This window comes from Canis lupus, chromosome 3 (assembly GCF_003254725.2).
Source record: "Canis lupus dingo isolate Sandy chromosome 3, ASM325472v2, whole genome shotgun sequence".
Lineage (NCBI taxonomy): Eukaryota > Metazoa > Chordata > Mammalia > Carnivora > Canidae > Canis > Canis lupus.
This window is the reverse complement of record NC_064245.1, coordinates 23,948,183-23,964,133: the sequence shown is the minus strand read 5'-3', so window position 1 is coordinate 23,964,133 and position 15,951 is coordinate 23,948,183. Positions and strand designations below refer to the sequence as shown.

General features: G+C 38.4%; 1 protein-coding gene across 4 annotated transcripts in view; it reads right to left on the bottom strand.

Moving 5' to 3' along the window:
- The window catches only part of HAPLN1 (hyaluronan and proteoglycan link protein 1), a 76,459-nt gene that overhangs the window by 23,828 nt on the left and 36,680 nt on the right, over nt 1-15,951 (bottom strand). For 3 of the 4 annotated variants that reach the window (XM_025437803.3, XM_025437804.3, XM_035714591.2), the window contains one exon: nt 8,987-9,112. In XM_025437803.3, the coding sequence (XP_025293588.1) occupies nt 8,987-9,086 (100 nt within the window). In that variant the 5' untranslated portion in view covers nt 9,087-9,112. Of the gene's footprint in view, nt 1-8,986; nt 9,113-9,711; nt 9,809-15,951 lie in introns of those variants that run through there. The other variant, XM_049108290.1, reaches the window with a different exon arrangement.

The following is a 15,951-nucleotide window of genomic DNA, read 5'->3' as shown; positions in this document are numbered from 1 at the left end:
TCGCTCCTGCCTACTCTTCCAATCATCTTAAACTACTCTCTTCACTGTGAGGCTGCAGTCCCTCCAGCTTCTTTCCAGCTTGAAAACACCATGTTTACTCCCAGAGAATTTACATTGCTCACTCTTTCTACCTGGAGAGCTCTGTCCCTGGCTTTTGATGCGACTGGTTCCTGCTTACTATTTAGATCTCAACTCACAGAACCCCTCCTGACTCCCCTCTAAAGCGATTCATCCCACAGGCCCATGGGATATATTGTCGATGAGTTCATTTGTTTTTCACTTATTTAATTACATAGGCAGACCAATATTAAATACATAGAAGAAAAGAGGCTAAAGTTTAAGAAGCTTGTTTTGAAGCAGTGTTGATCTTAATATATTGTGGGGAGTCTATAAAAATAAGATATTCTGTTTACATGAAAACAAACTCAGTGAAGTACAGTATTAACCAGCTAATCAGCGTTTTCAGTATTTTCAGCTATATAAGACCCTTTGTTAATGATTGTGTGATAAAAGACAAAGCATTGAAATAATCATCTGCAGATTTTGGAGATTTAAAGCCTGTCAGCATAATTTATGACACTTTTCAAGAGAAAGTAAGAATTACTCATAACCCACAGTACACTAGAAAACTTTAAAATTTACCTCTCTACTCTTAAAGAAAGCAAAAACAAAAACAAAAACAAAAACAAAAAAAGACCCTTGTGTGAAAATATTATTTTTTCCTAGCAACATTATTAGCCACAGATAACCATAAATCCATAGTGAAAAATATGTAACTAAGAACATAAGAAATTTACGTAATGCCTATTGTGACTTACAAAGAAGCCTACCTGTCTTTAACTGCCACATCTCTTGTTCACCTGTGCTTTCACTACCACTCAGTAACTCTGAGCCAAATACACAAACATCATTCCCAATGCTTTCTAGGAACAAGCCAAAGCAAGCACCATTACAAATAGAATCATCTAGAACTCTGGGAATCTCCTCACTTCAAGAACATGTTTTTGGAGGCCTGAGTGGCTCAATCAGTTAAGTGTCTGCCTTCGGCTCAGGTCATGATCCCGGAGTCCTGGGATTGAGTACTGCATTAGGCTCTCTGCCCCTACCATGCTCATGCGCTCGCTCGCGCATTCTCTCTCTCTCTCTCTCTCTCTCTCACACACACACACACACATACACACTCACACAAATAGGTAAACAAAAAATTTTTAAAAAGAATATGTTTTCAATGGTTTTCTTATTTTTAATTTAGAATTCCTATTAGAAACAAGACTCTATTTTTTCCACCTTCTTCACCTAATTGACACATTTGACTCTAGTAAAGGCTCCCTGTTCTAACATCCCTTGTTGATTTCTTATGTGATGGACTATGGACTTTCTGCGTTTTTATCTGTAGTGTCCCTGTCCGTTTAGAGTGGACAGTGTTTGGAAAAGATAGGGATAATTCTTGTTTAAAAGTTGTTCAATACACTTCACAGAATGATCAGTAAGTGTGTGAAAACATATTGCTCCTAAGTGAAATGCGGTAATCTGAGTGAGCACTGAAGTAACCAACTTGTGTAATTAAAACAAGATGAAAATGGCTAGTATTTATATTGACTACTTGATAATCATTTTTGAGGCACACATGTTTAGTGCTGCTACAACATACACAAACTGTTTTTGAAGAAATTTTATTGAACTTTTAGATTTCTTATGCTTTTGATGTCTTCGTTTTGAAATAAAATATTTCTGTAACTAAGATTTATCCCCCCTAGTTATTATCACCTTGCTAATCTCTTAGTTGAATATTTTTTTTAACGTCTTAGCACTTTGGTAGATTTTTCTATTCCAAAAGAGTTTCCTAACACAGTAATTTTCCACTTTATGTTTAAAAAAGGAGCCCAAGCAATAAAGAAATCTTAATCTATTTTTTTCCTTGATATCTAGTAAAGTCAGAGAAACACAGCACGTTGAAATTACTTTAACACTAAGCCATTAAGCTGTAAGTCAGTGCTTTAGCTGAGTCAACATTGGTTCTTGCAAAGTTGCAACCAGAAGGGAAGGCTTCTCTATTTAATGGATTTTCTGGGTACTTGGGAAAGTTTCCAAATAATTATTGGCTTCTTGTGTGATTTATGCATTTCAGCACCCAGAATGGAACAGAGATAGCAATGGCTGGTAGTATGAATTTGTTGTTAACCTGAAGAAATTATGAAATGTAGATTTTTATACCTGGAAATACCCTAAAATGTATTGCTTTAATATGCTTCATTAGAATAGCATAGAATCAGCATTCTAGGTTACTCAGTAACAAGTCTAGAAATATTCTTAAGATGCATTTTATGAGTTTATATATTAAGTGATAAAAAACATCAGTGAATATGGATACAAAGTTCAAAATAGTAAGAGTTTTTTAAAAATAGCTAATTACTCTTTTCTCTGTATTTCCACTACTGTTTAATAATACTTATTTTATTCCTTCTTGTCACCTTTTGTTGACCTGAAACCCTTGTTAGTAAGCTCACTGAGGAGATGATCTGTCCTTCCTCAGAAAATAACTCAGTACTTTGCATGAAAGAGGCTAATGTTTATTAAGTGACTGCCAATTTTCTCAAAAGGACACACAAATGCAGAGAAGACTAGAACAGGGCTAGCAGATACAGGTTGGTAAGAAAATATATACATATTTCTGAATCCAGATCAAATAATTTATGGAAATTATATATTAATTTATAATCATTTCATTCCTTGCCTTTTCTATTTATAACCATTGTGTATGCATGTATATGTGTTTAACTATACATGGGTGTGTGTCTAGTGTAGCAACTATGTAGTTGAAGAAGGGTACTGACATGTTTGACTTCTATCCTTAGTTTAAAGAAACTACTTTTTTGAATGCTTCTGTTTAAATAACATGACAGATAACTCTGTCTTCTCTCTGTAGCATTCCATGGTTTTCCATCAGTTATCATAGTCTGTAGTTCCATATTCATAGTAATGTCTGTCTCTCACTAGATTAAAAGCTGCATGAAGACAAAGACCATGTGTTTTGTTCATCATTCCATCCCCAGTGCCTAATGGAGTAGATGTTTGCTATGGACTGAATGTTTGTATCCCTTGAAAATTCCTATGTTGAATAGTGATCTCCATGTAACGGTTTTTAGAGGTAGAGCTGTTGGTATGTGATTACATCATGAGGGTGGAGCCCTTGTGAATGGGATTAGTGCCCTTATAAAATGGACTCAGGAGGGGTCCCTTGTTCTTTTCCATTATGTGAGTTCACAGAGAAAAGACAGCCAGCCATCTGTGAGCCAGGAAGCTAGCTCTCATCACACACCAAATCTGTCAGTGCTCTGATTCTGAACTTCTTAGCCTCCAGAACTGTGAGAAATAAATTTGTGTTGTTTATAAGCCATCCCAGTCTATGGTACTGTATTTTTAAAAATTATTTATTTATTTACTTATTCATGAGAGACCCAGAGAGAGGGAGAGAGAGAGAGAGCAGAGACACAGACAGAGGGAGAAGCAGGCTCCACGCAGGGAGCCCGATGTGGGACTTGATCCCGGGTCTCCGGGATCACGTCCTGGGCTGAAGGCAGGCGCTAAACCGCTGAGCCACCCGGGCTGCCCTATGGTACTGTATTATAGCAGCCCAAATAAGTGTATATATGTATGGGTGTAGTATATGAGTATTTTTATGCACGTATTTATATGCCTATATATACATTTCCTTTTTGGGAGGACTCATTTATTATATTCTTATGGTGATATTCTTAGTTTGATCAAATGATAAGCCTGTGTTTAATGTATTTAGTTCTTATTATCATATTTAGCTTTATGGCCTGTCATAAACTAGTAGATTTTAGAAAGGTCATCTAATACTCATGACGCTGCTAATTTTTATAATTTTATGATTAAATTAGCTGATATTTTATAGCCAATAATTTCTAGATAGAATTATTATTAATGTATATGTTTATCTAATGCAATTGGAAAATATAATTGATATTTGTGAATTTTGCATTTGTGACAAGTAGCATTACTCTGCCTCAGAAATACAAAAATTAATTTAACTTTTCAAAATAGACTCAGAGTCCAAATGAGTTTTAAGTGGAAGAGAGAAAATTAAGCTGGAGTAACACTTATCTAGTTCTCACATGAAACTTTGGCTCTGTGGATGGTTTGCGATCATACATTATTAAATTCATTCCATCCTCTTTGATCCACTCTGCACCACCAGATCACAACTCTGCAGATATTACATAAGGAACAGGATAGCATCGCAGTGGCCAATTGTAAATCCAATACTTTGCAAAGCTCCACGCACACATTAGGAAGATTGCCGCCTCCTGCCCTGGGTAGACTCTCATGGAGCGTAAGATGCTGTGTGCAATGTGGGAGCCATGCATGCAAGACCAAATCAAATTTGCTACCAAACTCATAATCCTCTTCCTCATCTGATACCTGTCATTCCATGAACTAAAAAGACATCTCTGAGCTTTGGAAAGACTAACTAGGACTGATTAGGAAAAGTATCTGGATTTTGGTCCTGGATTTATTCAACAAACATGTATTGATTACCTACTAGGTGCCAGGTAGTGGTTTAGTTGACTGGGATACATCACACAAAAATCCCTACCTACCTTCATGGAGCTGATGGACATGTGTGGCAGAGATGGATGCAATTACATAAAAATAAGTAGACAACTAGTGCTATAGAGAAAAGGAAAGGAAGCTATGAGAGAGTTCAGGGTGCCAGAGGAGGCCCAGAATGCAGTTGACAGGGAAAGTTCATCAAGAAATTGGGAAATGATCCCAGATTTGAAGAAGGGGAGGGGATTAGCTAAGGGAAACTTCCCCTCATCCGCCATGCAACCTGGGACAAGCAAAATAAAAGCTGTGAGTCTTGATTTCCTCATTTGTACAATGAGATATTGATCTAGATGATCTACACTAGTTCTTTTAAGTTTTTAAATTCCATACACTGTGATTTAACTTATGCCAACATTAAAGAATGGAAGCAGTCATATAGTTAATGTTCATTAAGCCCACACAATGTGTCATGTGTTGCTGAATGCTGAGGATGCCACAGGATTTCAGGAATTCTCATTATGATAGTAGTAATTTGGAAGCATCTCATTACACTCATTTATTTTTCAGCCAACACATTAAGCACCTACTATGTGCCAAGCACTACTCTACAGTTGAGGTGTTCCAAAGCTCACAATGTGATGAGGCAAGGGAGGCATGTTAGCAGAAAGGAACACATGTTAACCTGGAACAGAGCAGTTGTTTGGGACACACACCAGATGGAGGGGCCAGCCTCACTGAGTGGGAGTGTCCACTTCCCGCAGGGGTTCCAGCTAGACATTATTTTTTTTTCCTCTTATTATTCTTTCAAAAAATTTAGAGTAGCTTATCTGTGTTCAGCTTAAATATTACTTAAGTTTGGAAAGCTTCAGTTTCCACAAAGAGAGTAAAAATGATCAGATGATGTTTAATACTACTGAGGAAATCTTAAATTGTGAAATTCATATAACACCTGGTACTCACCACAAGTGCCCTCCTAAATCCCCATCACCCATTTCACCCCCGCCCCCCACCAAGTCCATAAAATTAACTTCCCATGAAGGTTAGGAGGTAATAACCATGATAATAGCAACTATTATCTATTGGGAGTTTATTGTGTGCCAGGCTCAGTACCAGACATTTTCCATGTATTATCTAATTTAATTCTCAAAGCTCTATAGAATCTGTGATTATGGCCAGTTTTCTAGATGTGGTAACTGAGACTTGAAGAGATTAAGTAAATTGTCCAAGGTCTAAAGCCAGTAGGGCTAAAACTCTTGAACTTGTCATCGGAAGACCTTTCTTGAACATCAGGTTATAGAAAGTGCTGGCTCTCTGACCTGGATTAGGTTAAGCACTTACATCTTCAGTGTAACTGTAGCTACTTTGCTTTTCACATTTGTTAATGGGCAAGTGGTCATAACATTTCTCAGCTGTCTTAAGACTTGTATTTTTAAAAGTATATTCATCATTCTGAACTTCTATTGAAAGTAATTGAAGTAATTGAAAGTCTACACAGAGAGTTTTTGGACCTAATCCAAATATTTTTAAAATTGTGCTTCTGTGTGATTTGGTATCCCACACAAAATTCTTCCTAATGATCTCAAGTTTCAAAGGATTTTGAAGTTGTTTAGGCATCTTATGAAATGAGGAATATGGTCCATTAGTTAAGAGTGTTATGGAGAAGGCATTAACAAAAGCTATTTCTTCCCATAGAATTGAGGAAATTACCCTCCCTTTCATTGAGGACAGTATATGATATACAAATGAATATCTTGACTATGCATTTTCAGCAGACTTCATGGAAAGTGGAATTTGCTTTCTCATGTAACCAAACTGATTCAACAAAAAAAATTAAAGGGAATGAATTGTGCAATTTTATTTAAAGCTGTGTTTCTCCCCATGGGAAGTTGGGAGAGTTTCCATCCTGAGAAAATACCTTTCACTGGAGACACTTTGCACGGGGGTCTGCACTTGCTATTTTTTTTCCATGGTAATCTGACTTTTTTTTTTTAAACCCACATTGTTTTTTGGTGCCTATATCTCTATGGAAGCTTGGAAGCTTCCACAACAAAACTGGGAGGAAACCTTCAGAAAAATAACTAGGTAACTCTTATGCATGAGACTCAAGTATGTATTAAAGCATTGAGTGTCTTTACCATGGCAGCCAAGGAGAATTCAAGGATGATGTGCATTATTCCTCTGGTATCATTTAGGCCTGGAGAACTTAGAGTGCAGAAATAGAAATTTAATGAAAAATGGGAGACAGAAAAGGTGTTTTGGTAGTAACACGAATTTTGAACAATTTTTTTATTGCTGAGAGAAGCTCATACTGCTCATCAGTCCAATTTAGGAATTTGAGATTTAGATTACTAATTTAATCTTCTGACGAAAATTAATATACAATTTTATGAGGATTTCAGCTCCTTTAAATTCCTTCCAGGCCGAGTTTGATAAATAACAGTTTTAAATGTGAGAAAATAATATAGTATTTCAGTAAGTAGTAAAGATTATATCTGCTTTAATGATTATCTACTATGCACTATGGTTCATTTTTCTGTTGTAAAAGACAACTGAAAGTATGGCAGACCCCTTGGAAGTGTTTCTCTGAATGACTGAAGAATTTGAAAGCTCAATCTGAATACAATCATAAAGAAAAAAGAAAACTTTTTATTGAATAAAAATAACGATAATGGATATTTAGAACAATTTTCAAATAAATTCCAACCTGAAATTATTGGACAGAGCATTATAATCCTGTCCCAAATCACATTTCAGTATCAACTTCCCCAAGCAAGGGCCTTGTAGTTTTATTACTTGAAAGCTGTGAGTAACTTTCTAAGAATATGGATTTACAATTAAAATGAAGTGGACTATCACGTCACTTAAAAAAAAAATTGGGTAGTGTATGCACATGACCTGGATGATTCTGATCACTTGTGTCAGAAATTCCTTTGCACTAAATCTCAGCAGAGTATATAGGGTTGGAAAGGCTGGAGCAACAGAAGTTCTCCTCACTGAGAGAACTTGAGCCTGACTGATAGACTCCCCAGGATTATTTTAAAAACAGTATTTTCATACTCTGGGTCCAATTTAGACTAAATGCTTTGTACATAGTTAATAATGTAACAGGAATTTAATAATTACTTGAAACCACAGCTAAAATTCATTTTACATAGGATTTAAAACTACTATTGTTAATGACTAGATATTACTATTTTGGCTGAATGGAGTTCTGTGATTGCATGTGAAAAGATGTTATCCCTCATCAAGAAATCTTTCTGTGTAAATGCTGTAGTCTTTGGGAGACAGCGCTGAGTCTACTATACACATTTAAAGAAACAGCTGAGTCAGCAACTTGCATAGTAAAATTTATGATTATATAATTCCTTTTCACAGTCCAACATTGGAAAACATAAAGCTGTGGGAAGCAAAGAGAACTGAAACAGAGATGTCTAAAATAGCCAGACATTGTCAAATTCAGAATTCTGTTTGTGTAGACTTAATATATGCAGGAAAATACTTCTAGCCAGACTTACACTATCATTTGACCTTCATAAACCATACTTTCCAACAGTGGATGCAGTTTTCTGAGTCTATGCTTTTGACCTTGAAGATGTAACTTAATGTTTTACATCTCATGGCAAACTTATAATGCCTCTGGTCCCTGGACTGAGTTCATCTAAAATTAATATCATCATATGTTTAAGCCATTAAAGTCTATAATTCTTATTTTAATTATTCAGCATTCAAGGGCAAAGAGAGATGCTACAGCTCCTTTAAAACTCTCTTTTTCTTATTGCATAAGTCTCTTAGCTTTCTTAATGCAGGATGTCCCTCATCTGAAGCTGGGACTGAGGAAACAGCTGCATTGTACTGCAGCCTCAAATCTTCCACAGCTCTCAGGCTTAGGATTCAGCTGAGCTGAAAAGAAATATGCAGGAGCAATATATTGGTCTATGGGAACTAAAGCTTTACCAGAGGAGATTGTCTTAAGGTGAGTTACTCTCTCCTGAACCTTAGCTTGTCCGACTTTCATTTTCACATTGTTTTTCCTAATGATTAGTCTAACAGAATGACCTTATATCATGAAGTTTTACTTCCTATGCCTCTCCCCTTTCGCTTGCATTTAAATGAACTTTATGCCCTCCATCCTACTTCGAAGATAGCAACTGTCCTAAAAAGCCTTGAACAATGCCAATCACCCCCCTGCAGTTGGACATTCTTAAGCCATTCCGCTTTAATTGTCCTCAATTCTTAACTCTACCCGATGCAATAGCATTCAAAAGCCAGAGAGCATGTTCACCAATTAACAGAAAGGAAAAGAAAAAGTCAATGCAGCAGAGCTAAAATTCAGAAACACCAACCAAAGCATCCCAACTCCAAGTAACTTGAAATTAATTTGACTTTCATAAAAGAAACTGGGGTTTCTTACCTTGGATGTGAATAACTCTGTCATAATTTAGAGTATAGTTGTCGGAATGATGATCAGCCCAGCAGATTGAAATCAGCACCAGAAGAAGTAGACTCTTCATCTTTATAACCCAGAGAATCTTCTTCACTGTGAGAGCATCACATACAAAGAGGCTTGTGAGATTTGGAACCCTTTGGAGTGTTGCACTGCACTACTTATTACCGCCTTATCATCATAGAATGGGTCTGTAAAAATATTTAACCCAATCTGTTCAGAAAGTTACTGTAGTAGCTGTCTTTGGGAGCTGATGACTGCAGCTTTGAACAATTCCAGTTTCCCTCATGTAGCCAGAGTCCAAATAGTGTTTAACTCTATCTTTGCAGAATTGTAAATCCAGAAATTCACATCAGTATAGTTTTGATATAAAGAGTTACGGTTAGTTACAAAAAGATGTGGCAATGATATCAAAAGACTTTACAAATATTTAAATCCCTGAATTTGAAGTATTATTTAACAAAGCAACAATTTGATATATCTGTATATGAGGAACACCCGGTCTCCTTAGGAACTGAATCTTAAACCAGGGCAAATGAAGAATATTCACAATGAAAGTTGACATCATCATTCAGTTTACATGTGGCTTCCTAAGCAAGTTAGATTTGCTTGTTCTGGATAAAAAAGAAGACAAAAAAAAAAAAAAATCCTGGCTAAGCCAAAGCAGCACATTTATTTACAGATTCACTTACCATCTTAAACACTGCTTGGGTCAATGGTGAATAGTTGAAAATTGTGGACAAACTGGGTTAGAGTTGTGCCTGCTACCACTGCAGTCATCCTGATTGATTTTTCATTCATTTCTACCTAAAATGCTGACGCACCAACTTGGAGTACCAGGTAGGGGCTCTGCAGTCAGCAGAGAGACAGCTGCAAGGGACGTCCCTGCAGCCTCCTCGGCCGGTTAGGCCGACAAAGAGCTGAACTGGACAGGAAAGCACAGCTCTGGTCCTAAGTGAGAGAGGCAGAGCCATCACCTGGCTGGCCGTCCTTGCAAGACCAATTTGATAAAAGGGGACACTCTTCCCCCCCCCAACTTTGTCATCTGAAGGACTGAAAAGTGACTCTAGTGATGCGAACCTTAGGACCTTGGCAGTACCTGCCAGGCAAGCATTTCAGGGTAGCTTCTCTGTTTTAATGTGAAAGCTGAGGCACATATTAACAAGGGCTTTCTTTTTCTCCCATGCACAGAGCAACCTTAACAACACTTGGCTATTTTTAAAACTGAAATTGCACAGTACTGGCTCCTCACACTAATTTGTTTTTTCCAGGAAAGCCTGACTCCCTGGAATACTTATTAAAGAGCCCCGAGTCTGTTCCTGGAGGTGCTTGCGGGCCAGCCTTGACTCCCGAGCCTGATGAGGACAGGAGTCACGGGCATCCCTCGCCTCTCCTGGGACAGAGCCGCCTCCCCGTTCTCCCTCCCAGAGCTTGGCATCGCTGGGATGCCTGTGGCTTCAATCTTTCTTGTTAGTGTTACTCCTTTTCCTTCTCTTCCTTATGTCACAGAAAGACGGTAGATGAGCAAATTAAGAAACTTAGTTTTCCAGGAAGCTGAGAGGGTCACCTTCAAAATTCTACTTGATTTGCTAATCCTATTCTCTGAAGTGCACTTGCTTGTTCCTCTGAGGGTTTGGGGGGGAAATGTTGATTTTTTTTTTAAAAACTACTGACTTTTGTCCATAAAACTATTACTAACAAATATTACCAGTTTTCAGCCCAGAATTGCACTGTGGGTAAATAAACATGACAGAGGTGATCTTTTGGGATTTGGAATGTAATTGAAGCAATTAGATACACAAACGTAAAACAATGGGCAAACCAGCTCAAGAGGTACGGTGGGCTCTCTGCTTGCCCCAGGAATCAAAGGAGAGGGAAATGTGGGAGAGACTGTGAAGAAAGCATGCAATTTCAGCACTGAAAGAAAGGAAGAATTCTAAGAGATCAGATGACCAGAGGTGGAGAATTTGCTATATTAATTTTGCCATTTGTGTGGTCATTTACAGCATAATTTATAAACACACTTGCACATATGCCCACTGTGAGAATTGTACATCCTACCCCTACAGTCATCCTGATTTTTATTCACTTTTACCTAAAATATATTACGCACAAATTTAGATATCTCCTTTAATTCCATACCACGGTATTAAAAATCCTATCAGTAAGTGTTCATCCCATTGAATTAACATAGTAACGTCCAAGGATTCAGTTTTTTTTAAAGATTTTTAAAATTTATTTATTTTTTATAAATTTATTTTTTTTGGTGTTCAATTTGCCAACATATAGAATAACACCCAGTGCTCATCCCATCAAGTGCCCACCTCAGTGTCCGTCACCCAGTCACCCCCAACCCCTGCCCACCTCCCCTTCCACCACCCCTAGTTCATTTCCCAGAGTTAGGAGTCTCTCATGTTCTGTCTCCCTTTCTGATATTTCCCACTCATTTTTTCTCCTTTCCCCTTTATTCCCTTTCACTATTTTTTATATTCCCCAAATGAATGAGACCATATAATGTTTGTCTTTCTCTGATTGACTTATTTCACTCAGCATAATACCCTCCAGTTCCATCCATGTCGAAGCAAATGGTGGGTATTTGTCGTTTCTAATGGCCGAGGAATATTCCATTGTATACATAGACCACAGCTTCTTTATCCATTCATCTTTCGATGGACACCGAGGCTCCTTCCACAGTTTGGCTATTGTGGACATTGCTGCTGGAAACATTGGGGTGCAGGTGTCCTGGCGTTTCATTGCATCTGTATCTTTGGGGTAAATCCCCAACAGTGCAATTGCTGGGTCGTAGGGTAGCTCTATTTTTAACTCTTTGAGGAACCTCCACACAGTTTTCCAGAGTGGCTGCACCAGTTCACATTAATTCATGAGAAAGGCAGAGACAGGCTGAGGGAGAAGCAGGCTCCCTGTGGGGAGCCCGATGTGGGACTTATCCCAGGACCCCGGGATCACAACCAGAGCCCAAGGCAGAGGCTCAACCACTGAGCTACCAGGTGCCCGCCAAGGACTCAGTTTTTAAATGCAAATATCTCCAGTGGGGTAGGGAAATAAATAATAATACTAACAGCAATTCCTTTTTTATTATTATTATTATTTTTTTTTTTACTTATTTATGATAGTCACAGAGACAGAGACAGAGAGGCAGAGACATAGGCAGAGGGAGAAGCAGGCTCCATGCACCGGGAGCCCGATGTGGGATTCGATCCCGGGTCTCCAGGATCGCGCCCTGGGCCAAAGGCAGGCGCCAAACCACTGCGCCACCCAGGGATCCCAATTCCTTTTAACTGAATGTCTACTCTTTGTCAAGTGCTGTGCTAAGCATGTGCCTACAATGGCACATGCTTCTTGAGACCATGAGGCCAAAAACTTCCATTTTTTCTGCTATAGGTACCTTGCTGCAGGTCACCTATCTAGTGAGCAGTAAATGCTTTCAAGCAAAAGCAACGTCTACTTTAATTTGCACTTATTTTTCTGAAAGTGAAATTTAATTTGTTCTTTGTTTACTTGCCTTGTTTATTTAGACTAAATTTGAACCTACTCTGATCTTAAAACCTTAACTTGTGTCATATGTAAATATATACACTTTTTTCCCCCAAGACTTACACGTGAGAATTCAGATGGCACTTTCTTACCATGACTGTGTCCTGCCTCATTTCTACTTATGTACTATACCATCTAGTGCCATGAACACTGCCTTGGTGGCTCACGTGTGCATGCTCACGCACACGCGCACACACACACACACACACACACTCTCCATCATCGTCATCATCATCATCATCCTCAATTTAAAAATGATATTGCACACTTCCAGTGATTTGTGATTAGAACAGAGGAGCACATCAGGGAATAGTTTCAAGCACCCCACACTGGCATCAATGCGGTCCAGGTAGGAGAGGGTGGGACTTCTCTTTGTGACCTTGGCAGCATAACAACTGTCTTACCCAAAGAGGTGGAATTAGGAACACAAACTTCCAAGGACTCCGTCTTCAGGTGTTTAAGCAAACAGCAATACCACAGGAGGTGCCACACCCGGATGGAGGTCCCTGAGGACAAAGGGATGGGCCCTGGGCCAGAGGTGTGCTGGTTGGTCCTCAGTGAATGATGCTTCAGGCATAGCAGGGGGTCACATGAGTGAGTGAATTGAATCCTGCTTATTTGCATTTTGTAACAGCATTTTCTCTGGGTAACCAGCTACCTTAGGTAAAAAATTTTAGTTTTTGATATGAGTAAAATTTGGGAAATGTGGGGGACTTTAATGTGACCAGTGATTATCAGCTTTCAACAAGCACACAGTTCAACTGCAATGCACACATGGGTGATCTTTTTTTACAGCCTAGAAGCCTTGCTGTGTTATGCCACAGCCAGCTTCTAGAGGAGCTTGTGTTGAAATGTCCTTGTTCTTGGACAAAGACCTATGACAGGACTGTAATATTACAGTTCTGCTGTGGTGATAATTAAACCATGATTCAGAAGCAAGATACAGTTTGATACAGTGAAAGTATCAAATAGTTGTAAAAGTCTAATAGTTGGATAGAAATAAAGATACACTGATCCCAAGAATCTAATACCAAAGTGGCCAATTGTTATTCCTTAAACACCTACTATGTTGAATCTAATACCAAAGTGGCCAATTGCTATTCCTTAAACACCTACTATGTTGAGTGTTAGAATGGTAGCTACATTTGTGAGCATGAGGTGATGTATAGACTTGTCAAATCCCAACACTGTACACCTGAAGCTAATGTGACACTGTCAACCAGAATTTTAAAAAATAATAAAAAAATAAAATTACTGTATTAGATAGTGGAAAATGAGCCAACTGGAAGGCACTGCATGCTGTTTTCTGTGCCTTGAGAGCTATGCCACGTATTTCCTGAACAACTACTGCGTGCAAGGCACTGCCCTTGGAGCTTCACACATTTAATTACTATTTCTCGAAACAACCCATTGAAGCAGTATGCTATTATACACATTTCACAGTTCCAGAAGCAGAGTCAGAGTGGTGGAGTCCCAAGCATGCAAAGCAAGGTGCCGGGAACCTGGACGATCTGATCCCAGAGTTTGCAGCCGCTGTCACCATCTATGGGGTCCCGTGGGCCCTGAGGAATGCCATCGGCTGTCCTAGCTGGTTCCCTCAAGTCTCTTACAGTTCACACTAGTTGGAATGCTGTCTCTCATCCCCTCCTCACTGGGTTACAAGAGTAGCGCTTATCACAGCCCTCGTGGCACAAGACACGTCTGATTCCAATGTCTCAAAGTCTTTCCTCACTGTGTGCCCAGGACCCAGGACTTCCCTGTGCCAAGAGGAAGAATGAATGGAAAACTGGACCCAGGAGATACAACTACAAACATGAAAGCAACCAAGACCGAGGAGAGTTTAGCACTTTTAAGACTTCCATGTACCATTATATGGAAGATGGTAAGAGTTCATTTTTTCCCTCTGTGGACCACATAATGAAATAAAGCAGGTTTCAATTTAACACTTGAAATTTAGTTTAAAAAATTATAAGGACCAATGTAAAGGTTGCTAAAGACTGAATTTCGATCCCATTTAACAGAATTACTTTGAAATAGACAATTTTTTCCTCGTTGGTGTCTTTTGTGTCTGATGTAGTTATAGGCAGAAGAGGGTTCATGATCAGTGTTTCTTAAAAATTGGCCATCAGTGCAGTGAAATGAAAACAAAAATACAAAAGAAAGGAAGGAAAGAAGAGGGACTGCAGATGTGTACTTCTTCATTAGATTACATGAATACATTTTTAAAATTTGGGTATCTTTGAAATAACTTTTTAAAAATCTTTTCTTTTTAAATCTTTTTTGCTGTTAGAATGGCCTTTATTTCATGGAATTAAAAATTGTAGGTTTCTCAAATTGTATATTTTTTCATGTTTAGCGATTTAAAAAAAAATGACAACCTTATGCTGGCTTCTCAGTTGCTTTGCTGTTGTCGGTTGGCTTTGTTTACTGCTTTGACTCTCTAGGTATGTGCAATCCAGAAGCCAGAACTCTGACCCAAATGATAGCTAAAGAATTCAGACTAACAGTGCATTTGCATTGTTAGTTTGTGGAGGGACAATTGCTTCTTTACCTAAACCCCAGGATTTATTGCACACCATGGGGTAATGCAGAACTGATTAGAATATACTCAGCGCTCAAGAGAGAAGTAACTGGAAACTGGAAAAAAATCTTTGTTCAATGATACAACTCCCCTCCGGGAGTGAGTCTATATAAACTTCAAATGAAAGAGTATTTTTCCCTATCATCTTGCATTGTTCTATGAAAGCACAAGTGCCTGAAGAAGCTAAAGAGCATTTATGATGCTCTGAATTAGAGGGTTGGCCATGGTCCCTTTCTAGTCTGGTCAAGGGCAATCTATTGCTTCCTAGGATCCTCATGACTCTCAGAATAAGCTGCATCTTAAAATTTATGAGTTATTTCTTTTTCTTTTCTTTCTCTGTATTTTGAAATCACCTACTTCCTTTCCATTTTTCCTCTATATTGTCCGTCATTGTTTTATCTTTTTTCATTTTTCTTCTCTCTATTTCTCCATTCATTGTGTACGGATCTTACCCAACCTCTATATTCTTCTCTCCACTATTCTCTTCTTCCTATACTCTTATTATATTTATCACATTATTTGACATCTGACACAATCATATGATTTATCATCCAAACCAGGGCATGGAGTGAAGAGGAGAGCTATTTCTAGCTAGATGGAGAGCCAGTGGCATGTACATTGGAGCTCTCCTAGGAAGATGGGGAGATGCAGTGTGAGTGTAAAGGAGGAAAGGGAGAACTTAGTGTTAGTCCTGGCTCTACTACTTTCCAGTTGTGTGACCTTGACAGAGTCATTCAGCTGCTTTTGGGTCAAGTTTTTTTAGCCATCAGTTGGAATAGTCAATGACAAATGTCAA